General features: G+C 46.4%; 1 protein-coding gene across 2 annotated transcripts in view; it reads right to left on the bottom strand.

Annotated features, from left to right (window-relative positions):
* Vsig10 (V-set and immunoglobulin domain containing 10) overlaps window positions 1-26,515 on the bottom strand; it is a 41,954-nt gene that overhangs the window by 5,093 nt on the left and 10,346 nt on the right. The window contains exons 4-7 of one of the 2 annotated variants that reach the window (XM_045131970.1): window positions 15,000-15,299; window positions 10,360-10,620; window positions 5,824-6,117; window positions 320-430 (exon numbers count right to left, since the gene is read on the bottom strand). In XM_045131970.1, the coding sequence (XP_044987905.1) occupies window positions 320-430; window positions 5,824-6,117; window positions 10,360-10,620; window positions 15,000-15,299 (966 nt within the window). The remainder of the gene's footprint in view (window positions 1-319; window positions 431-5,823; window positions 6,118-10,359; window positions 10,621-14,999; window positions 15,300-26,515) is intronic. The other variant, XM_045131969.1, reaches the window with a different exon arrangement.

Here is a 26,515-nt window from a genome sequence, read left to right as displayed (position 1 = left end):
GTTCAAGCCAGCCTGAGAATTCCAGGTCAGCCTGGGCTAGAATGAGACCCTACCTCAAAAAAAAAAAAAAAATGGAGAGATGGTTTAGTAGTTAAGGCACTTGACTGCTAAGCCTAAGGACTCATGTTCGATTCTCCAGGTCCCCTGTAAGCCAGACGGACAGTGACACAAGCACCCAAGGTCACATGTGCACAAGAGAGCACACACATCTGGAATGTGATTGCAGTGGCTAGAGGCTCTGGTGTACCAATTCTCTCTCTCTCATTAAAAAAAAAAAAAAAAAAAAATTTAAAGTCTGATAAAGAAACAGAGCTCTTACCTTTCCAGCAGAACACAGGGCTGTAATACAACAAGAGTCCGGAGATAATCGCCAGTCCTAGTAGAAGGAGGCTAATGATGGTCCCCACAATGCTCCCAATGTTTAGAGGCTCTGGGAAGACAGATCACACCATGAGTACACCGCCGCTTTTCTGACCCAGTCTCATCTTTATGTCATGACCTTAAACAAAAAATCATCTATCCTCTCTGTAATCAAGATACTATTTTAAAAAAAAATTTTAAGACGTATTTTTTTTATTTATTTATTAAGAGGGAGAGAGTGAGAACGGGCACACCAGGGCCTCCAGCCACTGCAAATGAACCCCAGACACACACGCCACCATGTGCATCTGGTTTACGTGGGACCTGGAGAATCAAACCTGGGTCCTTAGGCTTCACTGTGAAAAGAAAAAATGTTAAAACTTTAGAAGAGGGCTGGAGAGATGGCTCAATGGTTAAAGGCACTTGCTTGAAAAAACAACCTATCAGGATTGAACACGGGTTCAATTCCACATAAAGCCAGATGCACAGGGTGGCCCATGCCTCAAGTTAGTATGCAGTGGCAAGAGCCCTGGCGTGCCCATGTTCCCATTCTCTTCTCTCTCTCTCTTCCCCGTCCTGTGCTTACAAATAAATACAATACAATACAATAAAAACTTTGGAAGATGCTGGGCGTGGTGGCACATGCCTTTAATCCCAGCGCTCGGGAGGCAGAGGTAGGAGAATTGCTGAGAGTTCGAGGCCACCCTGAGACTGCATAGTTAATTCCAGGTCAGCCTAGACCAGAGTGAGACCCTACCTCAAAAAACCAAAAAAAAAAAATAAAAATAAAAATAATTTTTTCTTTTGACCATGATATAGAGCCCAGCTTCTTAAACTCAAGCTCATGACCACAGATGGGATCACATAACTGAATGTAGGGGTCATGAAAAATTTGGCAACAGTAGGGCTGGAGAGATGGCTTAGCAGTTCAGGCACATGCCTGTGAAGCCTAAGGACATTGGTTCAATTCTCCAGGTCCCATGTAAGCCAGGTGCACATGGTGGTACATGCATCTGGAGTTCATTTACAGTGGCTGGAGGATCTGTTATGCCTATTCTCTCTTTCTAATAAATAAATAAAAATAAAATCTATTTCTATTTTAAAAAATGGTGGGCTGGAAAGATTTCTTAATGGTTAAGCACTTGCCTGTGAAGCTTAAGGACCCCTGTTCGAGGCTCAATTCCCCAGGACCCATGTTAGCCAGATGCACAAGGGGGTGCACGCGTATGGTGTTCGGATTGCCGTGGCTGGAGGCCCTGGTGCACCCATTCTCTCTCTCTTTCTGTCTGTCTCTCTCTCTCTGCCTCTTTCTCTCTGTCTGTTAAATAAATAAAAATAATTTTAAAAAATCCATTCAAGCTCAAATATGTAAGGAATCCAAAATGCTTCAGGAAACTCTTGCCTGGGGTGGAACAGGCGACTTCACGGAAGCCTTGGTTGTGGACATACACCATAGGTACTTTCTACTGTTCACAGCGGCAGCATGCCACACAATACCATGAGCCACCTGAAACACCTCAACTCCGGCTCAAGACCGTCAGCCGGGTTTGGTGGCGCACGCCTTTAGTCCCAGCACTTGGGAGGCAGAGGTAGGAGGATCACTGTGAGTTCGAGGCCACCCTGAGATTACCTAGTGAATTCCAGGTCAGCATGGGCTACAGTGAAACCCTACTTTAAAGTCTACTCATGGGGCTGGAGAGATGGCTTAACAGTTAAGGCACTTGTCTGCAAAGCCAAAGGATCCCAATTCAACCCTCCAGGACCCACATAAGCCAGATGCACAAGGGAGTGCATGCGTCTGGAGTTTCTTTGCACTGGCTGGAGGCCCTGGCATGCCGATTCTCTCTCTCCCTCTCTCTGCCTCTTTCTCTCTCAAATAAACATATAAAAATAAAGTTTAAAAAAATATTTTTTTAAGAAAAGACTATGCTAGAAACTGCAGTGTTTTTAACTGTGCTTGCAACATTTTCTGATCTTATACAAACATAATGGTTCAATGATGGAAAGCAAAGACTTCATTTCCTACCATCTTCAGCAAATATGAAACTGGTGAATTTGTGGATGGCATATTAGAATGTTTGATTTAAAATACTGCTGTTTGAGGGGCTGGAGAGATGGCTTCGTGGTGAAGTTGACCTCTGACCTCCACATGCACCCCCACCATACACACACAAATAATTTTTTTTGAGGTAGGGTCTCACTCTAGCCCAGGCTGACCTGGAATTCACTGTGTAGTCTCAGGGTGGCCTCGAACTCATAGCGATCCTCCTATCTCTGCCTCCCAAGTGCTGGGATTAAAGGCATGTGCCACCATGCCTGGCTCAGTCTTGTCTTTTTTTTTTTTTTTAAATAAAACAAGAAATTCTTACCTTCCACAAAAATATTAGAATAAAACTGGGAAAAACCTCCAAGTAGGGTGACAAAGAATAGGATGCTGGAAAGATGGCTCAGTGGTTAAAGGCACTTGCCTGTAAAGCCTGATGGCCTGAGTTCGATTCCCCTGTACCCTTGCAAAACTAGGTGCACAATGCTGGTGGGAATGCAATCTGGTCCAGCCATTGTGGAAAACAGTGTGGAGGTTCCTAAAACAGCTAGAGATTGATCTACCATATGACTCAGCTATAGCACTTCTAGGCATATATCCGAAGGAATCATCTCATTTCCTTAGAAGTACATGCTCAACCGTGTTTATTGCTGCTCAATTTATAATAGCTGGGAAATGGAACCAGCCTAGATGTCCCTCAACAGATGAGTGGATAATGAAGATGTGGCACATTTATTCACTAGAGTTCTACTCAGCGGTAAAGAAAAATGAAGTTATGAAATTTGCAGAAAAATGGATGGACCTGGAAAGTATTATACTAAGTCAGGTAACCCAGGCCCAGAAAGCCAAGCGCCACATGTTCTCTCTCATATGTGGATCCTAGCTACAGATGACTGGGCTTCTGCGTGAGAATGAAAATACTTAGTAGCAGAGGCCAGTAAGTTGAAAAGGAGACATAAAGGGTGGAGAAAGGAAGGGAGGAGGATACTTAATAGGTTGATGTTGTATATATGTAATTACAATGATTGTAATGGGGAGGTAATATGATGGAGAATGGAATTTCAAATGGGAAAGTGTGGGGGTGGGGAGGGAGGGAATTACCATGGGATATATTTTATAATCATGGAAAATGTTAATAAAAATTAAAAAAAAAAACTAGGTGCACAAAGTAGCACATGTGTCTGGAGTTCATTTGCTGAGGCAGGAGGCCCTGGCATGCCCATACTCACTCTATCTGCCTCTTTCTCTGTCAAATAAATAAATAAAAGGGGGAAAAAAAAACATGACAGAGCTGGGCGTGGTGGCGCACGCCTTTAATCCCAGCACTCGGGAGGCAGAGGTAGGAGGATCGCCATGAGTTCGAGGCCACCCTGAGACTACAGAGTTAATTCCAGGTCAGCCTGGACCAGAGTGAGAACCTACCTTGAAAAACCAAAAAAAAAAACATGACAGGATTCCTCTATGTCACTTGTGTTGCAGTAACCAAATTCCTGGCAGAAACAGCTCAAGGCAGGAGAGACTTCTTTTGCTCACAGTTTCACAGGTTTCCATCCATACAAGCAGGGCCGGGGGGGAGACTTCAGTGAAGCAGAGCACATCAAGGCAGTAAAGAAGCCTGGCGGAGGCTGGGCATAGTGGTGCGTGCCTTTAATCCCAGCATGCGGGAGGCCGAGGTAGAAGGATTGCTGTGAGTTCAAGGCCACCTCGAGACTACATAGTGAATTCCAGGTCAGCCTACCTAGGAGACCCTACCCCCCACAAAAAAAAAATGAATAAGAAGCCCAGTGGATCAGAAATAACAAGGCTAGGGCAGGAAACAGCCCCAAAGGCATGCTATGCTCTCTAGGACTTACTTCCTCCAGGCTCTATCTTCCACAGTTCCACAACTTGCACATAGTCAAATTTCATATCCATTAATCCTTGGGTAAGATTTCTAATTTCTAATTTTTTTTGAGAGACAGAAGTGATGCACCAGGGTGAACTCCAGGCACTTGCGCCACATATTGGGCATGTATGACTTTGCGTTTGCCTCACCTTTGTGTGTTTGGCTTTTGTGGGATCTGGAGATTGAACATAGGTCCTTAGACTTTGCAGGCAAATGCCCTTAACCGCTAAGCCATCTCTCCAGCCCTCTCATTTCTAACAATCCCCCTGCCCCCACACACGAACTGTCACTGGAACACCCTTCCAGGCACAGCCAGAGGTATGCAGTACAAATTGCCTAGGAATTTCTCAATCCATCCAAGTGGGAAATCAAATGCTCAGTAGGATCTGGATTTCAGATAAATAACAAATAATGCAGGATCTGGCTTCACAATATTCTTTGCTTTTCTGAGATTCAACTCTAAGTATGTTTTGTTCCTTTTTTTATATATATGTTATTTATTTATTTGAGAGAATGAGGCAGATAAAAAGAGAGAGAATGGGTGCGCCAGAGCTTTTAGCCAACTGCAAATAAACTCCAGACACATGTGCCACCTTGTACCTCTGTTGTTACGTGGATACTGAGGATTTAAACTTGGGTCCTTAGGCTTTGCATGCAAGTGCTTAATTGCTGAACCATCTCTCTAGCCCCCATGTGGTTTTTTTTTTTTTTTTTAATCTTGCCTCAACTCCTGCTGGGAACTCACCCATCCTGACACTGCTTTACCTTAAAGTAGGACAAGAGTTTCTTGGACATTATTTTTATACTTCATTGTGTGTGTGTATGTGTGTGTGTGTGTGTGTGTGTTTTCTTTGGTGTATCAAGTATTACATAATTTTTTAAAATTAATTCCTAGAGTTAGTTGTTTTGTCAGGAAGGAAGTAATTTTCTGGAAGATCATAGGACACGGCTTAAATCTCCTAAAATATTCACTGTTCTTTATTTATCTTCTGGCCATCAGGAAGCCCCCCACTTCTCATTGAGCCCATGAAAACTTGCTTTGTGGGCACGCGTTTAACCCTAGCATTTGGGAGGCAGAGGTAGGAGGATCACCGTGAGTTTGAGGCCACCAAGAGACTACACAGTAAATTCCAGGTCGGCCTGAGCTAGAGTGAGACCCTACCTCAATTAATTTATTTGAGATAGAGAGAATAGGTGTGCCAGGGACTTTAGCCACTACAGATGAACTCCAGACTCATGCGCCACCTTGTGCATCTGGCTTATGTGGGTGCTGGGGGAATCAAACTTTGGTCCTTAAACTTCACAGGTAAGTGCCCTAACCACTAAGCAACCTCTCCAGCCCTTAACTTTTCTGCTTCCTATACAAATGTCAGTGTTTTAGGACTGGACGGTAATTGCTCCCAGTCACCCCGTCAAGCCACAGGCGATCAAGTATGCCATCTTCAGTGGTCTGTGGCCTTGGTGTAGGGAGGCACGAGGCTGGTGCCAAGTGCTCTGAAGTGCTTAACCCTTTGGGGCCACTCGCCTCACATACCTTTCACACTCAGCCAGATGTCCACTTCCCGCATGCCCACGGCATTCTCAGCCCGGCAGACATAGTAGCCCTCATCCAGGTCCTGGGAGCAGTTGAGGATGGTGAGGGTGGAGTTGGGACCGTTCTGGCCAATGAGATGGTGGCTGCTGGACTGGATGACTGACTTGGGATGGGTGAAGTCTCTCAGCCACTCGATCTTGGCAGAGGGGTAGGCTCCAGATACTTGGCAGGTGAGTGTCACATTGCCCCCCACAAAGCAAGTTTTCATGGGCTCAGTGAGAAGCGAGGGGCTCCCTGATGGCCAGAAGATAAACAAACAACAGTGAATGTTTAAGGAGATTTAAGCCATGTGCCTGTGATCTTCCAGAAAATCATTTCCTTCCTGGAAAAAAAAAAAAAAAACAACTAGCTCCGGGAATTTCTGTACCACACCTGGTCTCATGGAATAATAAAACCTAACATTTGAAAATATATTTATATTTATTTATCTGACAGAGTGTGTGTGAAAGCATGGATACACCAAGGTCTCCTGCTCCCGTAAGTGAACTCCAGATGTATGTGCCACTTTGTGCACCTGGATTTACATGGGCACTGGGGAAGCGAACCTAGACTGTCAGGCTTTGCAAGCAAGAGTCTTTAACTGCTGGGTCATCTCTTTAGCCCCTAAAACCTAACATTTATTGAACACGTATTGTGCATGAAGCACTGCTACACACACACACACACACACACACACACACACAAATCCCAATTAATTCTCACAATAACTCTTATCATCCTCCTATTTCACAGCAGGAAACTCAAGACACAAAGCATCCTGCTGGAAGTCACACAACTAGAACCAGGACTGGAGAGATGGGTCAGCATTAAAGGAACTTGCTTGCAAAGACTGACATTCTGAGCTTGATTCCCCAGTACCCATGTAAAGCCAGATGCATAAAATGTCGCATACATCTGGAATTCATTTGCAGTGGGAGGAGGCCCTGGCATGCCCATTCTCCTCTCTCTCACTCTCTCCTTGCAAATAAATAAATAAAAATATACAAAAGTGCCAGGAGTGGTGGCACACGCCTTTAATCCCAGCACTCAGGAGGCAAAGGTAGGAGGATCACCATGAGTTCGAGTCCACCCTGAGACTACATAGTGAATTCCAGGTCAGCCTGAGCCAGAATGAGACCCTACTTTGAAAAACCAAAGGAAAAAAGAAAAACGTGCTTGCCTGCAAGGCCTAAGGACCCAGTTTTAATTCCTTAATACCCATGTAAACCAGATGCACAAAGGTGGCACATTTGTCTGGAGTTCACTTACAGTGGCTAGAGGATCTGGCATGTCCATTCTCTCCCCCCTCCCCCCGCTCTCTGTCCATATCGTGATCTGTCTTACGTGGGTTCTGGGGAATCAAATGCGGGTTGTTAGGCTTTGCTGGAGAGTGTCTTAGTTACTAAACCATCTCTCTAGCCCATGCCCCTTTTCTGTTTGTTTTTTTGAGGTAGGGTTTCACTCTAGCCCGGTTGACCTGAAATTCACTCTTTAGTCTTAGGGTGGCCTCAAAATCCTCCTACCTCTGCCACCTGAGTGCTGGGATTAAAGGGGTGCACCACCACACCTGTATTTTCCTTGTGTTTTTTATTTTATTTATTTGAGAAAGAGAAAGACACAGGGAGGGAGATAATGGGTGCCAGGGCCTCCAGCCACTGCAAACGAACTCCAGATGCGTGCGCCACATTGTGCATCTGGCTTATGCAGGTTCTGGGGAATCGAACCAAGGTCCTTTGGCTTTGCAGGCAAGTGTCTTAACCACTAAGTCATTTCTTCAGCCCTTCCTTGTCTTTTTTTTTTTTTTATTTTTTTTATTTATTTATTTGAGAGCGACAGACACAGAGAGAAAGACAGGTAGAGGGAGAGAGAGAGAATGGGTGCGCCAGGGCTTCCAGCCTCTGCAAACGAACTCCAGACGTGTGCGCCCCCTTGTGCATCTGGCTAATGTGGGACCTGGGGAACCGAGCCTTGAACCGGGGTCCTTAGGCTTCACAGGCAAGCGCTTAACCATTAAGCCATCTCTCCAGCCCCCTTCCTTGTCTTTTAAAAAAATATTTATTTATTTATTTATTTTCGAACACAGAGACACACACAGAAGAGAGAGAGAAAGAGAATGAGAATGGGTGAACCAGAGCCTCCAGCCACTGCAAATGAATTCCAGATACATGCACCACTTTGTGCATCTGGCTTTAAGTGGGTACAGGGGAACTGAACCCAGGTCATCAGGCTCTATAGACAAGTAAGTGCCTTAACCACTGAGCCATCTGTCCATCCCCTTTCCTTGTCTTTTCAGTTTGTTTTGCTGTTGTTGTTTTGTTTTTGAAGCAAGCCCAACAGACTGCCTTTCTTTAATGCGAGAGTGAGCGAGAGGGGTGAGAGAGCAAAAGTGTGTGTTAGAGAGAACTGGCACACCAGGGCTTCTAGCCACTGCAGTCAAACTCCAGATGCTTGCGCCCCCATGTGCGCATGTACGACACTGCACACTTGTGTCACTGTGTGTCTGGCTTATGTGGGACCTGGAGAGTCAAACATGAGTCCCTGGGCTTCGTAGGCAAGTGCCTTAATGGCTAAGCATCTCTCCAGCCCTGTTTTTTTTTTGTTTTGTTTTGGTTCTTCAGGGTAGGGCCTCACTCTAGTCCACACTGACCTGGAATTCACTGCGTGCCTCCCAAGTGCTGTGATTAAAGGCATGTGTTACCACCCCAGCTCTGCTCTGTTTTGCTGTTTTTTTAATGATTTACTTATTTATTTATTTACTTATTTATTTGAGTGGAAGAAAGAGGCAGAGAGAGAGAGAGTATGGATGTGCCAAGGGCCTCCTGTCACTGCAAATGAACTCCAGATGCATGTGCCACTTTAAAATTTGGCTTTACATGGGTACTCGGGAATCAAACCCAGGCCAGCAGGCTGTGCAAGCAAGTGCCTTTAAGTACTGAACAATCTCTCCAGCCCTGTTTTTTTTTTTCTTTTTTCAAGGTAGGGTTCCAAAAACTAGCTCAGGCTGACCTGAAACTCACTATGGAGTCTCAGGATGGCCTCAAACTCCCGGCAAGCTTCCTACCACTGCCTGCCGAGTGCTGGAATTAAAGGCGTGCGCCACCCCGCCCAGCCAGCCTTGCTTCTTTTCAAAGACAGAATCTCATATCGCCCCGGCTGGCCTCAAACTTGATACGTAGCCAATGCTGGCCTTGAACTCTGAGTTGCCATGTGCCTTGGTCATTAACCTCACTATGTAGTCCAGGATGGTCTCTGCCCCGGCTCGTTCTCTCAGGCATCACCAGCTCTGGGGGAAGCTGGCAGTCGGTCCCAGGTAGAGAGAGGGGAGGCAGCCCAGGCCCATGGATAAAGACCTTCGAGGTCTATCTTGTGGTTTCAGCTCTCGACTTTTCCAGTCTGCCAGCTGAGCTCCTTTCCCACCACATCCTGGAAAAGACAGAACCCTGCCCACTGTGCCCGAAATCCAGAGATAGCACGTGCCTATTGCTTGGGGGTTGGTGGTGGTGGGTTATTTGTTACATAAGAGGAGAGGAGGCGTGGATGAACTGAGTGTGTATCTTGCTCAGGATTCCACACCGAGCACTTAGCAGCCAGCTGGCACATGGTGATATATTTGTTAATTGAAAAACAGCTTTGTAGGGGTGGAGCTATGGCTTTGCAGTTAAGGCACTTGCCTGCAACGCCTAAGGACCCAGGTTCAATTGACCAGTACCCGTGTAAACCAGATGCACGAGATGGTGCATGCATCTGGAGTTCACTGGCAGTGGCTGGAGACCCTGGCATGCCCATTCTCTCTCTCTCTCTCACTCGCTCTCAAATAAATAAAATTTAAAAAAAGTAGCTTTGGGTCGGTCGTGGTGGCGCACACCTTTAATCCCAGCACTTGGGAGGCAGAGAGGTAGGAGGATCGCCGTGAGTTTGAGGTCACCCTGAGACTACATAGTGAATTTCAGGACAGCCTGGGCTAGAGTGAAACCCTACCTCGAAAAAAAAAAACCAAAACACAAATAGCTTTGGGAGCTGGAGAGATGGCTCAGCAGTTAAGGCGCTTGCCTGCAGAGCCTGACAACCCGGGTTCTGTTACCCAGTACCCACGTATAGCTGGATGCATAAATGGGTGCATGCATCTGGAGTCTCTTTGCAGTGGCTAGTGGACCTGATGTGCCCATTCTCTTTATCTCTGCTTACAAATATATATATATATACATATATATATGTATATATGTGTATATATATATATATATACCATCTTATTTTTAAAAAATAGCTTTACCTAGAACTAAGAATATTCACTTTAAACTTTAAAGCATCTTTAAACTTTGAAGTAAGAAAGAGAAGACGTAAGGAAGAGAGGAAAGCGGGCAGGGGGGAGGAGGGAGGGAATTCCGGGCACACTAACACACAGACCTGTCTTTCCCAGAACTACTATCAAACAGTTCTTTGAGAAGAAAGGAAGGCAGGTAACCCCCAACCCCAGGACAAAAAGCAGGCCAGACTCACTGAGTTGAACCACGCAGCTGGCTCCTGACTGGGGACCCACTATGTGGCTCCCAACGCACTTGAACGTCTTGCCATCCATCAGCTGTGACTGGTTTAGCGTTTGCACCCCCAGCTTTGAATTCCCCATGATCAACCCTCCTGGCTCTTCCGTCCACAGGAAGTCCGGGTCTGGGTATCCCCCATCCCAGCGACAGGCGACCTGCAGAGTGGATGGTCCCGATGATGCCTCCACTGAGCACCGAGGAGCTGCCGGAGGGGACCCTGCAGAACAAAAGAGGAGAATGGGGGGCTTCATCGTGGACTCTGGGTCAGCCACCGTGCTGGGGCTGGCACGAGGGGTCACGGAAGCAGGGTCTTGGAGAAACGCCAATGCCAGCTCGTGCGCCTCGTAGCAGCCCCTGGCACACCTGACAGCTGACAAGACTCCAGTCTGCTCTGCAGTACTGATTAAGGATGGGGTCTTGATTTCGCACTTCTTTCTAACCAAGTGTGGTAATATAAATTTGCATGGAATTAGCAATTTAATTTCTCCATCCTGGGCTGGAGGAATGGCTTGGCAGTTAAGACGCCTGCCTACAAAACCTTAAAACAAAACAAAACAAAACAAAAAAAGCTAAGTACCCAGGTTCTATTCCCCATAACCCATGTGTAGGCAGATGCACATAGGGCTATAGGTGTCTGGAGTTAGTTTGTAGGAGCTGGAGGCCCTGGCACATCCATTCTGTCTGTCTCTGTCTCTCTGCTTACAAATAAATAAATAAATAAATAAATAAATAAATAATTTAAAAATTTTCCTACAATTCCAAGTGCTCAGAACAGACACGTGACATGAATGGTCACAGTATCAGACCAATGGGACAGAGCAGTCCAGGCACCATACAAAGTTCTTTGTTTAAACACTTTAAACAATATTTTATTTATTTGTTAGAGAGGAGGAAAGGCAGGCACCTTTAATCCTGGCACTCGGGAGGCAGAGGTAGGAGGATCTCTGTGAGTTGGAAGTCAGCTTGGAACTACAGACTAAGTTCCAGGTCAACTCGGGCTGGAGCAACACCCTACCTCTAACAAGTCACCTCTGGCCAAGGGCAAATGAAGGTCATGGTGTTGCCAGTAGAGATCATTCACCTCCAGCCCCAAAATATCCAGTATTTTATATATACATACATATATATATATATATATATATATATATATATATATGTTATACATTTTTGTACATGTTATGTTATACATATAAATAGAAATAAATTTGGATCTTATATGAAAAAAGTGGCTATGTAACACCTACAAGAAAAATGTCTGCAAATGTGTCAAAATAATCCTTAGGATGTTCTTCTTCTTATGATTTTTTTTTTTTTTTTTTCTGAGGTAGGGTCTCCCTCTAGCCCAGGCTGATCTGGAATTCACTATGTAGTCTCAGGCTGGCATCAAACTCCTAATCTGACCTCTGCCTCTCAAGTGCCGGGATTAAAGGTGTGCGCCACCATGCCTGACTTCACCTGTAATTCTTATAAGCGCAATAACTTCACACATTATAAATATCACTTGTGGGCTGGAAAGATAGCTTAGTGGTTAAGGCACCTGCCTGCTAAGTCTAAGGACCCAGGTTCGAGTCTCCAGGAACCATGTAAGGCAAATGCACAGGTGTCGCATGAGTCTGCAGTTTGTTTGCAGTGGTTGGAGGCCCTGCCATGCCCATTCTCTTCTTTCTTTCTTCTTCTTCTTTTGAATTTTCGAGGTAAGGTCTCACTCTAGCCCAGGCTGACCTGGAATTCACTATGGAGTCTCTGGAATTCACCATGGAGTCTCAGGGTGGCCTCGAACCCACGGCGACCCTCCTATCTCTGCCTCCTGAGTGCTGGGATTAAAGGCGTGTGTCACCATGCCCGGGTCTTCTCTCTATCTGCTTCTTTTGCTCTATCTCTTTCTCTCAAATGAATAAATATAAATAATTTTTTTTAAATATCATTTGCAATATAAAACACAAAGTAACGTATGAGTTAAGGGATGTCATTTTCCTGTCCGCTCCCTTGTTCACTTGGCTGTCCTTGCTTCATTCACATAGATTTTTGTTTGTTTGTTTGTTTGTTTTTGTTTTTCGAGATAGGGTCTCACTCTGGTCCAGGCTGACCTGGAATTCACTATGTACTCTCAGGGTGGCCTTGAACTCATGGCAATCCTCCTACCTCTGCCTCCCGAGTGCTGGGATTAAAGGCATGCACCACCACACCTGGCTATTCACATAGATTTTTTTTAAGGACGCCCAGCAGTTTTGCTAAGGGTTTCACACAAGAGACAAATACACCCCACCCCCCACCAAAAGAGTGCTGGTTGGGAACAGCAGTGGAGTGGCTGAAACACCCCTGAGTTTAGAGAAAGCCTGGATACAGACAGATGAGTTGGGAATGGTGGTATTGCCCCACAATGCATTACTGTTCGGCCACTGACGGGAGGGAAGCATGCTGATGCGGCCACAATGTGAAAGAAACGGGCACAGCGAGACACATGTGATACAGCCATTCCCGTGGAACATCCAGGGCGGGGACATGAACCCGTTATCAGGACAGATCAGCTTGTGGTGGCTGCGTAGGAGGGGAAGGGCATGACTGATTAACAGATTTGACAAGTTCCTTTGCAGTGAGGAAAATGGTTTGGAGTTCGTTCAAGTTTCCAGTATATCCCCCCAGAGGGCCGTGTGTGAAAGGGTTAGTCCCCACCATGGCACTACTGCCGGTGGTAGAAACTCTTAAGTGGGAAGTTTTGGGGGTCATTATAGGAATGTGTGAAGGGGAGTGTGGGACCCCAGCCCCTTCCTCCTCAGGCTTCTCTCTTCTGCACCCAGTCATGAAGAACCCCATCCTCTGCCATGTGCTCTTGCCAAAAAAAAAAAATGTACTGTGTGGAAGTTGTTTAAAAAAAAAAAAAAAGGAGCCGGGCGTGGTGGCACACGCCTTTAATCCCACCACTCGGGAGGCAGAGGTAGGAGGATCACCATGAGTTCGAGGCCATCCTGAGAATACAGAGTGAATTCCAGGTCAGCCTGGGCTAGAGTGAGACCCTACCTGGAAAAACCAAAAAAAAAAGAAAAAAAAAAAAAGTACTGTGTGACCACAGGCCCACAACACCAAGGTCAATCAGCCATGGACTGGAACCTCTACAGCCATTAGCCAAAACGAGCCCTTTCTCTTAGTAAGTTGATGATGTTGGGATATTTATTACAGTAACTGAAAGCTGACTGGCAGAAGTAAATAGAGGCGATGGGTGCACAACACTGTGAGTGTACTAAACATCCTCAAATTGTGCTTTGATTTTGTTTTTATTTTGAGACAGAATCTCACTCTGTAGCCCCGGCTGACCTCAAACTCTTGTTCATCTCTCTTCCTCAGCTTCTTAAATGTTGGGATTACAGGTGTGAGACAACATACCTGGCTTGACTTGTACATTTTAAAATGTTACATATTTTCACCTTTATTAGAAAAAAAAAAAAAAGGAGCTGGGTGTGGTGCCTTTAATTCCAGCATTCGGGAGGCAGAGGCAGAAGGATCACCAGGACTTTGAGGACACCCTGAGACAACATAATGAATTCCAGGTCAGCCTGGACTAGAATAAAACCCTACCTCAAAAACAAAGCAAAACAAACAAACAAAAGGAATGTTAGTTGGAAAGAAGATGAGATTCATGGAGGGGGAACACAGGAGGGGGAAAAAGGAGGGTGGTAAAATGGGATAATAATCATGGTATATTGTCTAGATTTATGGAAGTTGTCATCACAACATATTTTTTTAAAAGGAATGGAAGCTGGGTATGGTGCACACTTTTAATCCCAGCATTTGGGAGGCTGAGGTAGGAGGATCTCTGTGAGTTCAAGGCCACCCTAAGACTATGGAGTGAATTCCAGGTCAGCCTGGGCTAGAGCGAGACCCTATCTTAAAAAAAAAAAAAAAAAAAAATGAATGGCTCAGCAGTTAAGGCGCTTGCTGGCAAAGCCTGATGGCATGGGTTCCCCAGTGCCCATGTAAAGCCAGATGCACAAAGTGGTACCTGCATGTAGAGTTTGTTTGTACTGGCAAGAGGTCTCTGGCATGCCCGTCCTCTCTCTCCTTACAAATAAAGGCATTACTTTCCCTCTATGGCCCAGAAGACTCTTTGGCATCCCAGTAGGAAGCTTCTAGAAGGGGTTGACCCTCCCAATCTGATGGGCAGGAGCCCCAATGTGTGCATGCATAACTGAAGCACGTTAGGCCCTGCGCATGGACAAGCAATTGTATGCTATGATGCAGCCATCAAAGAGAATGACACCGAGACATCGTGCAATCCCGGGCGTGGAGGAACCATGACCGTATTACGTGAAGTGAAAGGTGTGCCTCTAAAGAGGAAAGAAAGAGGCCGGGCGTGGTGGCGCACACCTTTGATCCCAGCACTCGGGAGGTAGAGGGTAGGATCGCTGTGAGTTCGAGGCCAGTCTGAGACTACACAGTGAATTCCAGGTCAGCCTGGGCTACAGCGAGACCCTACCTCTAGGGGAAAAAAATAAAATAAAATAAAAGAAGAGGAAAGAAAGATACAAGAAAGATACACAAGCACACAGTGCGTGGAGGGTTAGGGGGCAGAAGTGGGGCAGGGCCACGCTGCTTACGCACAGTAGACCAGGAGCTCGGTGGTCACCTTTCGCTGTCTCCCACTGAGCACGTTCGTGGCGGAACAGGTGTAGTTGCCCTGGAGGTTGTGCGACATGAGCAGCAGCGAGAAGGAGTTGACCGTCAGGTTGTTGCCAAAGGGCTCGGAGCTGGAAGGGGCCTGGAAGCGCCATTCCAGCAGGGGCGGGGGCCGGGCAGCGCTGCTGCAGCTGAAGTCCACCTGGGACCCCTTGGCGGCGTACCGGGTGCCGTTGGCGAGGGAGCCGGTGGAGGAGATGTTCACGGCAACGTAGTAGGGGCCACCTGGGAACCGCAGGGGACGGGGACCGTGTCAGCCACATAAATGTTCATCTGAGTTTCTTTTTTTTTAATTTTTATTTATTTTTTTTTATTTGTTTGAGAGCGACAGACACAGAGAGAAAGACCGATAGAGAGAGAGAGAGAGAGAGAGAGAATGGGCGCGCCAGGGCTTCCAGCCACTGCAAACGAACTCCAGACGCGTGCGCCCCCTTGTGCATCTGGCTAACGTGGGACCTGGGGAACCGAGCCTCGAACCGGGGTCCTTAGGCTTCACAGGCAAGCGCTTAACCGCTAAGCCATCTCTCCAGCCCTCAACTGAGTTTCTTACCAGTCCTCACAGACATTCAAATGACAGGGTCTCGGGTCGCCCAAGGTGTCCTCAGACTCGCGATGAATGACCTCGAACTCCTAATCCTCCTGCCTCCGCCTCCCAAGTGCTGGGAGTCCAGGTGCGCCCTGCCAAGCCCACCACGCTGCAGAAGCGGGGCGGCGCCGTAAGCTCAGCATTGGGGAAGCGGAGACAGCAGGACTGTTACTTCAGGTCAGCCTGGGCTACACGGCGAGAGTTCCAGGCCAGCCTAGGCTACAGAGTGAGACGTTGTTTCAAAACGCCAAACAGGGCTAAAGGGATGGTTTAGTAGTTAAGGCACTTGCCTGAGAAGCTAAAGCACCCAGGTTCAATTCCCCAGCACCCACATTAAACCAGATGCACAAGGAGGCACATGCGTCTGGAGTTTATTTGCAGTGGGTAGAGGCCCTGGCGTGCCCATTCTCTCTCTGTATCTGCCTCTCTCTCTCTCTAATAAATAAATAAAATAGAACTTAGAGCTCTGTATATGCTACACCGGCACTCAGCCACTGAGTGACACCCTAACCTTAAACTTTCTTTCCTTTCCTTTTTTTCTGTTATATAAGATTTGTTTACAACATGTCAAATTTATCCAGAGAATCTGTAATTAATCAGCCTTTTTCATATGCTATGCCATATCTAAAAATATCCTTTTTGTTGAGATTAGTATCTTTATTAGAGAGATTGAGAATGGGTATGCCAGTGCCTCTAGCCACTGCAAACGAACTCCAGATGCATGCCCCACCATGTGCATCTGGCTTACGTGGGATCTGGAGACTCGAACCTGGGTCCTTAGGCTTCGTAGGCAAGGGCCTTAACCGCTAAGCCATCTCTCCAGCCCTAAAACTATCTTGAAATGTGTACTCCTGTCATGATGTCACTAAAACCTGTGAGCCACTCTATAAACGCCTCGCTGACCTTTCTTTCGGCTGAGATTCCTGGACACAAGGACCACCTTTTGGAATTTAAAAAAGGATTCCATTTTCTGCTGTCATCAGAAGTTTTAGACCCGTTTCTTCCCTCAAGATATTGCTTTAGAATTCCAATTTCATTTTTATATTTTACATGTACAAGCCACAAAAGAATTGTTTTTTCCCCTTTAACTGAAACATACCTCCCTTGTTTTACAACATTTTGTATTCTTATGAATTTTGGAAAACTGGTGAACTTTTTTAATGTTTATGATTATTATTAGTAGTAGTAACAACGTATTTCATATGTATATGAGATCATATATCATATGTTGGTACCCTCGCCCCTGCCCCCATTCCACTGGGGACACTCCTCACTGGGGTTGCAGGTATTCCCTATGGGGTTGTGGTTTATGCATTGTGGGAGCAGCAGTTATTTTTTTGGGGGGGAGGAGATGCCTCTGGGCATGATGTCTCAACTTGGAGCTCTTACAATCTTTCCGCCCCCTCTTCCACAAAATTCCCTGAGCCGTGGTGGGTGAGTTTTAAGTCTACTTCAGTGATGAGCTCTTAGGAGCCTCTGGAGCTCGGCTTTGGTAGGTGTTGACGGTCCTCGGGGTGTGTCTCCTGCACCCTGGCGCTGGTTATCAGGAACATTAAGGAAGCAGCGCTCTTGCTTGTCTCCCCCATTCCTCTGCGGAGTCAGTCAGCCGGGGCTTGGCTGAAGTGTGAGGGGTGGTTTATCTCCTCTGGTCCCCTACCTTCCCTCGACACACGCCCCCTCCAGCCCTTTGTCTTTTTTTGTTTGTTTTTGGTTTTGGTTTTCCGAGGTAAGGTGTCAAGATGTCACTCTAGCCCAGGCTGAACTGGAAATCCCTATGGAGTCTCAGGGTGGCCGCAAACTCATGGCGATCCTACCTCTGCCTCCCGACTGCTGGAATTAAGTTGAACTTTCTTATCTCTCAAAATGTCCTTAAGCATCCAATATGCCTAATCGCCTTGGATAACAAGAATCTATCTCCCAGCTGGGGATGCCACTCAATGCTATAGTGCATACTTAGCAAGAACAAGGTTCTGGGTTCAATGCCCAGTACTACACACAAAAGAATTTATCTCCCCCGTAGTTAATGATCAGTTAAAAAATGTTAACAAGGGCTAGAGAGATGACTCAGTGGTAAGGCACTTGCCTGCAAAACCCAAGGACTGAGCCGGGCATGGTGGCACACGCCTTTAATCCCAGCAATCAGGAGGCAGAGGTAGGAGGAGTGCTGTGAGTTCAAGGACACCCTGAGACTCCATAGTAAATTCCAGGTCAGCCTGGGCTAGAGTGAGACCCTACCTCGAAAAACCAAAAAAACCCAAAAAACCAAGGACCCACGTTCAATTCCCCAGGACCCATATAAGCCAGGTGCACAAGGTGGCACTTGCGTCTGGAGTTCAGTTGCAGAGGCTGGAGGCCCTGGCATGCCTATTCTCTCTATCTACCCCCCTTTCCAATAAATAAATAAAATATTTTTTTTCCTGGTTTTATGAGGTGGGGTTTCACTGTAACCCAGGCTGACCTGGGACTCACTCTGTAGTCTCAGGGTGACCTGGAACTCACAGTGATCATCCTCCCAAGTGCTAGGATTAAAGGCATGAGCCACCATGCCTGGCTAAATATATATATATATTTTTTGAGAGCTGCAGACAGAGGGAAAGAAGCAGATAGAGAAATAGAGAGAATGGGCATGCCAGGGCCTCCAGCCACTGCAAATGAACTCCAGATGTGTGCGCCCCCTTGTCCATCTGGCTAACATGGGTCCTGGGGAATCGAGCCTCGAAATGGGGTCCTTAGGCTTCACAGGCAAGCGCTTAACTGCTAAGCCATCTCTCCAGCCCCAAAATATTTAAAAATAAATAAAAATAAAGGGCTGAGTTGGCTTAGAGGTTAAGGCATTTACCTGCAAAGCCTAAGGACCCATGTACAACTTTCCAGGTCCCATGTAAGCCAGACACACAAGGTGATAAAAGTGCACAGAGTCGCACATGCACACAACGTGACACATGTGTCTGGAGTTTGACTGCAGTGACTGGAGGCCCAAGCATGTCAATTCTCTCTTATAAAAAATTATAAAACAATAAATAAATAAAAATAAAAAAATGTTAGCCAGGCATAGTGGTGCATGCCTTTAATCCCAGCACTCGAGAGGCAGAGTTAGGAGGATCACAGTGAGTTAAAGGCCACCCTGAGACTACAGAGTGAATTCCAGGTCAGCCTGAGCTAGAGTGAGACCCTACCTCGAAACCCCCCCGCCAAAAAAAAGAAAGAAAAAGAAAAGGAAGGATTGGGTGTGGTGGTGCATGCAATTAATCCCAGCATTTGGGAGGCAGAAGTAGGAGGATCACCGTGAGTTCAAGGCCACCCTGAGATGACATAGTGAATTTCAGGTCAGCCTAGGCTAGAGTGAAACCCTACCTTGAGGGTGGGTAGCGGGGGGGAGGGGGGGAAGAGAAAGAAAGAAAAAAGACCACATGTTGGATACAAAGAATTTTACATAAAGGGTAGAGAAAGGAAGGGAGGAGGATACTTAATAGGTTGATATTGTATATATGTAATTACAATGAATGTAATGGGGAAGTAATATGATGGAGAATGGAATTTCAAATGGGAAAGTGTGGGGGTGGGGAGGGAGGGAATTACCATGGGACTTATTTTATAATCATGGAAAATGTTAATAAAAATAAAAATTAAATTAAAAAAAAAAAGAATTTTATACACAGAACCCCTCAATATAAGGGCCCACTTCACTAACATCCTCCTCCCTGTGGCAACAGGAAATGTGGATTTCTAAGAATAACATTCTTGTTTTATTAGTGGCCTTTGTTGTTTGTGACTTATTTTATTTTATTTATTTGAGAGAAAGAGGCAGATATAGAGCGAGAAACTGGGCATGGTGGCGCACGCCTTTAATTCCAGCACTCAGGAGGCAGAAGTGGGAGGATCACCCTGAGGCTACATGGTACATGGTGAATTCAGGTCAGCCTGGGCTAGAGAAAGACCCTACCTCAAACACACACACACACACACACACACACACACACAGAGAGAGAGAGAGAGAGAGAGAGAATGGGTGTGCCAGGGCCTCTAGCCACTGCAAATGAACTTGTGCATATGGCTTATGAGGGTACTGGGGAATCGAACCTGGGTCTTTGCACTTTGCGGACAAGATTCTTAACCTCCAAGCCATCTCGCTATAGTTTGTGATTTTTATTTTTTGAGACTGGGTCTTCCTATGTAGCCCAGGCTGGCCTCATACTCTGCCTCAGCCTCCCAAGAGCTGGGCAATCCTAGCTGGCATGTTCCACCACACCTTGCTAGGTGACAATATACTTGTCAAGCAGGAGCCGGCCCGACAATCCAGGCATCTACCAGAACCACGTCACCCGCCACAGAATCTGGGGAGAATTAGACGGTGGCTTGGGAGGTGCTTGAAAACCCTATTCACCGCTGCTGGCTAGGTGGTTAGGTATGTGGCCCAGCGGGTCCTGGGGCGTGCCTGCAGTGGGTGGGCGTGTAACCAGCTCAGCGTCAAGACACCTCTAAGGTGCAGGCGGCCAGCGCATGGATGGGCAAAGGCAATGTGACTCAGAGCAGGCATGCCTGGTCTTTTAGGCCCTAGTGGCCTGGGCTAGACAAAGTGGACCTCCTGAAATCAGCTGGGAGAGGCTTTAGGCCAGTCCAGTTCTCCCCCAGTGATGACGTTGGGTGCACAGAGTCACTGAGAAAGAACCAGGTAGAATGACCACAGTGAAAACATAAATTGTGGGCTGGAAAGATGGCTCAGTGGTTAAGGCGCTTGCCTGTAAAGCCAAAGGACGATTCTCCAGGACCCACATAAGATAGATGCACAAGGTGTCTAGAGTTCATTTGCAGTGGCTAGAAGCCCTTGCAGACCCATTCTTCCCTCTCTCTCTCTCTCTCTCTCTCTCTCTCTCTCTCTGCCTCTTTCTCTCAAATAAATACATAAACTAAAAAATAAACATAAATCAGGCTGTGAGATGGCTCAGTGGGTAACATGGGCTTCACAAGCATGAGAACCTGAGTTCAGTACCACATAAAACTGTTAAGCATGGTGGCATGTTCCTGTAATTCCAGCACTTGGGAGGTACAGGTAGGATTTCTGTAAATTCAAGGTCACCCTGAGATTACAAAAGTGAATCCCAGGTCAGCCTGGCTAGAGGGAGACCCTACCTTGAAAAACCAACCAAACAAACAAAAACAAGTTTTAAAGGGCTGGAGTGATGACTTAGTGGTTAAGGCACATGCCTGCATAGCCTAAGGACCCACGTTCCATTTCCCAGAACCCACGTAAGCCGGATACACATGGTGGCACAGGAGTCTGGAGTTTGTTTGCAGTAGCTAGAGGTCCTGGCACACCCATTCTTTCTCTATCTGCCCCCTCCCTCCCTTAAATAAATACATAAGTAAAAATTTTAAAAAGGTGGACAGCATCAGAGAGGTGGACCTCTACATGCCAGCAAAAACATGTGCACCCACCCTCATACGAATATGAAGACACACACAAAAGAAAGAGAAAAGAGGGCTGGAGTGATGGCTTAGCAGTTAAGCGCTTGCCTATGAAGCCTAAGGACCCCAGTTCGAGGCTCATTTCCCCAGGACCCACGTTGGCCAGATGCACAAGGGGGTGCACACGTCTGAGGTTCGTTTGCAGTAGCTAGAGGGCCTGGTGCGCCCATTCTCTCTCTCTCTCTCTCTGCCTCTTTCTCCCTCTATTGCTCTCAAATCAATAAATAAAAATGAGCTATAGGCCGGGCGTGGTGGCGCACGCTTTTAATCCCAGCACTCGGGAGGCAGAGGTAGGAGGATCACCGTGAGTTCAAGGCCACCCTGAGACTACAGAGTTAATTCCAGTTCAGCCTGGACCAGAGTGAGCCCCTACCTCAAAAAACCCTACCTCAAAAAAAAAAAAAAAAAAGAACTACATATATATTTATATATATAAAGGATTTTTTAAAAAAGAAAGAGAAAAGAGAAATCAAATGAGAGACTCTGAAGGACCACATAAATTGTTCAGTGTCCCAACGTTACAGCTCGGGCACCAACCTCTTGGGTTCAATCTGATTTCTTTTTCTCCTTTTTGTTTTTTTTTTCCAATGTAGGGTCTCACTCTAGCCTAGGCTGACCTGGAATTCACTAGATAGTCCCAGGCTGGCCTTGAACTTTCAGTGATCCTTCTACCTCTGCCTCCTGACTGCTGGGATTAAAGGCGTGTGTCCCCATGCCTGGCCTTTTTTTTTTTTTTTTTAATGAGAGAAAGAATTGGCACACCAGAGCCTTCAGCCACTGCAACTGAACTCCAGATGCATGCGACCCGTTGTGTGCATGTGTAACCTTGTGCACTTAAGTCACTCTGTGTCTGGCTTATGTGGTACATGGAGAGTTGAACATGAGTCCTTAGGCTTTGCAGCAAGCACCTTAGCCACCCACTAATTCATCTCTCCAGGCCATTGTTTATAATTTTTTCATTTGTTTGTTTATTTATTAGAAGCATAGAGAAAGCGTCAGATAGAAAGAGAGAATGGGCACGCCAGGGCCTCTAGCCACTGCAAATGAACTCCAAATGCATGCGCCCCCTTGTGCATCTGGCTTTACGTGGGTCCTGGGGAACCGAACTTAGGTCCTTAAGATTCGCATGCAAGCACCTTATCCGCTAAGCCATCTCTCCAGCACCCCTCCCCGCTACTGTCTGAGATCGGGTCTCTAGTTCAGACTGCTCTCAAACTACGTAGGTGAACTTGGAACTCCTGATTCTCCTGCCTCCAAGTTCGGAGTGCTAGGATTACATGTGCTTAGCACCATACCTGGGTCTGACATGCTGGGGTCGGACCCAGGACTTTTTCTTGCGTACTAGGTAAGCACGCTACCAACTGAGCTAGGTACACCCCTTCCCCTCACCCTTAGGAGATCATAAAACACTACAATTCTTTTGCCTATAGAAGCCTTCCCTAGCCGACCTAACGCCACTGGGGTGCAGGAGACCTGGAGGGAGAGACCATCCAGCAGTCACGCGAACCAGCTTGTGCCCCCGTGACATCTCTGGGCAGCCACTCAACCAAGGTCGCTTACAGTTACAACTTGTCACATCTTGGGAACTTGCCCCAGCTTCCAAGGCCACGTGAGAGAGTTTTCAAAACTTTTCTCCTCAGTAAGAGGAAGATGTGACCATGTGAGTGAAAAGATAGGGATGCAGAGACTGAAGTCCTCTCCCAAAGGCTCACGTGTAAATTGGGTGTGGTGATGGGTGCCGGTAATCCCAGCAATCTTAAGAGGCAGAGGCAGGAGGATTGTTGTGAGTCTGTGAGTTCGTTCTTTTTTTTTTTTTTTTCTCTCTCTCTCTCTTGAGCCAAGGACTCACGTAGCTTTCAGACTAGTTTCTGGATCTTGCTATGTACCTAACAATGATGGATGACCTTGAACTCCTGAACCTCCTGCCTCCACCTGCAGAGCGCTGGGATTATAGGTCTGCACCCCCACACATCAACAAAGTGAAGAGGTAATTTCTTTTCGTTTTTTGTTTTTGTTTTTGGTTTTGGAAGTAGGGTTTTACTGTAGCTCAGGCTGACCTGAAAGTCACTATATAGTCTCAGATGGGCCTCGAACTCACAATGATCCTCCTATTTCTGCCTGAGTGCTGAGATTAAAGGCATGTGCCTTTCTCTCTTCCCTTCCTTCCTTTTCTCCCTCCCTCCCTCCTTTCCCTCTTTCTTTCTTCCTTTCTTCTTTCCTTCCTTCCTTCCTTCCTTCCTTCCTTCCTTCCTTCCTTCCTTCCTTCCTTCCTTTCTTTCTTTCTTTCTTTCTTTCTTTCTTTCCCTTCCCTCTCCTCCCCTCCCTTCCCCTTCTCCTTCCTTCCATCCTTCTCTCTCTCTCTCTCTCTCTCTCTCTCTCTCTCTTTATTTCTTTCTTTCAAGATGAGGGGTGTAACCCAAGACCTTCTACCACTGAGTGACATGCTAGATCAATTGTTGCAAGTTTGGGACAAGCCTGGGTTACAGTAGCGAGACCCTGTCTCAAATAAAATAAAATGCAAGCTGGGTGAGGTTGCACACACCTTTAATCCCAGCAGAGATAGGAGAACTGCTGTGAGTTCAAGGCCAGCCCAGGTTACAGTGAGGTCCTGCCACAAAAAAAATAAATAAATAAAAAATAAATCAAATACAAGGCCTAGATGTCCACTGATTATGGGAGCTCAAGGTGAATTTCCCATAGGAATTTAGTCACCCAATTAGGATCCCAGGAACATGGCCAAGGTCACATGGTGGACTTAGTTTGGAACCCAGGAAGCTGAACCTCAGAGGAAAAGTTATCAGCCTCAGCAATACCCAGAAACAGAGAGTAATCAACCCAAGCCCACATTCCCAAGGCCATGCAAGAATGAGGGCCAAGTTCTCACTGGAGAGGCTAAGTCCTACACTGGCCATCGCCTGAGGAGCAGGCACGGGCTCCCGACACCTGGTGGGGTCTGGTGTGCTGCTTAGGACCCCCTCCTCCTAGAAGGGGAACGAGGAGCAAGATCCCAGGGGGCTCGGGCACAGGGGATCCAAAGGACATCCATGTCCAGTTTTCACAGACAAGCACTGTCCCACAGGAGCCCCACGGTTTCAATCACCACATTGCGCAATGCAGATGTACATGGGGGTGCACAGAGCTGCTGGAATCCGGTCACATTCTCATTGTTTAAAATTTATTTGCAAGCAGAGAGAGGCAAGAATGGGCATATGGCAGAGCCTCTAGCCCCTGTAAATGAATTCTAAATATGTGAGCCACTTTGTGCATCTGGCTTTACATGGGTACTGGGGTAATCGAACCAGGGTCGTTAGATTTTACAGGCAAGTGACTTAATTCCCCATTTTTCTTTTAATATTTTTATTTATTTATTTGGTTGAGAGAGAAAAAGAAAGCATGGCGTGCCAGGGTCTCTTCGCCACTGCAAACAAACTCTAGATGCATGCACCACTTTGTCTGGCTCTATCTGGGTACTGGGGAATTGAACCCAGCCTAGTAGGCTTTGCAAGTGCCTTTAACCACTAAGCCATCTCTCTAGCCCCCCAGTCACCTTTTTTTTTTTTTTTTTTTTTTTTTTTGAGGTAGGGTTTCACACTAGCCCAGTCTGATCTGGAATTCACTATGCAATCTCAGGGTGGCCTCGAACTCACGGTGATCCTCCTACCTCTGCCTCCCGAGTGTTGGGATTAAAGGTGTGTGCCACCACATTCTGGCCCCAGTCACCTTTTTAACAGTGAATTTCACTTCTTAGTCATAAGCCCTTGCATGTATGTCTTGTCTTGTTTCGTGTTTGCTTTTCAAGGTAGGGTCTCACTCTAGCTCAGGCTGACCTGGAATTCATTCTGTGGTCTCAGGGTGGCCTTGAACTCATGGTGATCCTCCTACCTCCGCCTCCCAAGTGCTGCCCAACCACATTTATGTCTTAATAGGACAGTTAAAGTCCATCCTCCAATAAACTTAGCCAATGATTCATAAGTCAATGTCAGACTGAGTTGCCGTGTACCCTAATATCACCTTACCTTACTAATGTTACCTTGCTGTGGTTAAAAAAGTAAGCTTTTGGGGCTGGAGAGATGGCGTAGCAGTTAAAGTGCTTGCCTGCAAAGCCAAAGGACCTACGTTTGATTCTTCAGCACCTATATAAGCCAGATGCACAAGGTGGTACATATGTCTCAAGTTTGTTTGCAGGTGCTGAAGGCCCTAGCACACCACACTCTCTCTCTGCCTACCCCCTCTCTCTCCTTCAAATAAATAAAGTAAAAATAAAATGTAAGTTTTGTCAGGCATGGCGGTGCATGCCTTTAATCCCAGTACTTGGGAGACAGAGGTAGGAGGATTGCTGTGAGTTCAAGGAGAGCCTGGGCTAGAGTGAGACCCTAACTTGAAAAAACAAAAAACAAACAAACAAAAAGTAAGCTTTTGTGTTATTTTGACTTAGCTTTAAAAAAATGGGGGGGGGTGCCTCTTTCTCTCTCCTCCTCTCTCAAATAAAAAAAATATATATATATATTTTTTAAAGAGAGAGAGAAAGCCAGGCATGGTGGCACACAAAATCCCAGCACTTAGGAGGCAGAGGTAGGAGGATCACTGTGAGTTCAAGGCCACCCTGAGACTACATAGTGAATTCCAGGTCAGTCTGGGCTAGAGCGAGACCCTAATTTACGAAAACAAACAAACAAAAGAGAGGGGGCACTGGAGTGATGGCTCAGTTATTAAGGCACTTGTCTGCAAAACCTAAGCAATCAGGTTCGATTCTCCAGTATCCACATAAAGCCAAATGCACAAGGTGGTGCACGCATCTAGAGTTCATTTGCAATGGCTGGATGCCCTGGTACACCCATTTTCTCTCTCCCTCTCATAAGTAAACAAATAAGTAAATAAATAAACTGGGTGTGGTGGTGCATGCCTTTAATCCCAGCACTCAGGAGGCAGAGTAGAGGGATTGCCATAAGTTCGAGGCCAGCCTGAGAGACTACATATTGAATTTCAGGTCAGCCTGAGCTAGAGTGAGACCCTACCTCACAAAACCAAATAAATAAATAAAATATATTAAAAGAGAGTGAGAGAGAGAATGAGGCCAGGTGTGGTGGCACATGCCTTTAATCCTGGCAATTGGGAGGGCTAGTAGCAATGTGAGTTTGAGGCCAGCCTGAGACTACAGAGTGAATTCCCAGTCAGCTTGTGCTAAAAAGACCCTACCTCAAAGAAGAAAGAAAGAAAGAAGGGAGGAAAGAAGGAAGGAAGGGAGGGAGGGAGGGAGGAAGGGAGGGGGGAGGAAGGAAGGAAGGGAGGGCAGAAGGAAGAAAAAGAGATCAGGAAAAATAAGGAGAAAGAGTAGGCACACCAGAGGTTTCTGCCACTGCAAACAAACTCCATATACATGTGCCACTTT

Source organism: Jaculus jaculus, chromosome 13, assembly GCF_020740685.1.
Source record: "Jaculus jaculus isolate mJacJac1 chromosome 13, mJacJac1.mat.Y.cur, whole genome shotgun sequence".
Lineage (NCBI taxonomy): Eukaryota > Metazoa > Chordata > Mammalia > Rodentia > Dipodidae > Jaculus > Jaculus jaculus.
The sequence above is the reverse complement of the archived record's forward strand: the minus strand, read 5'-3'. Positions and strand labels throughout refer to the sequence as shown.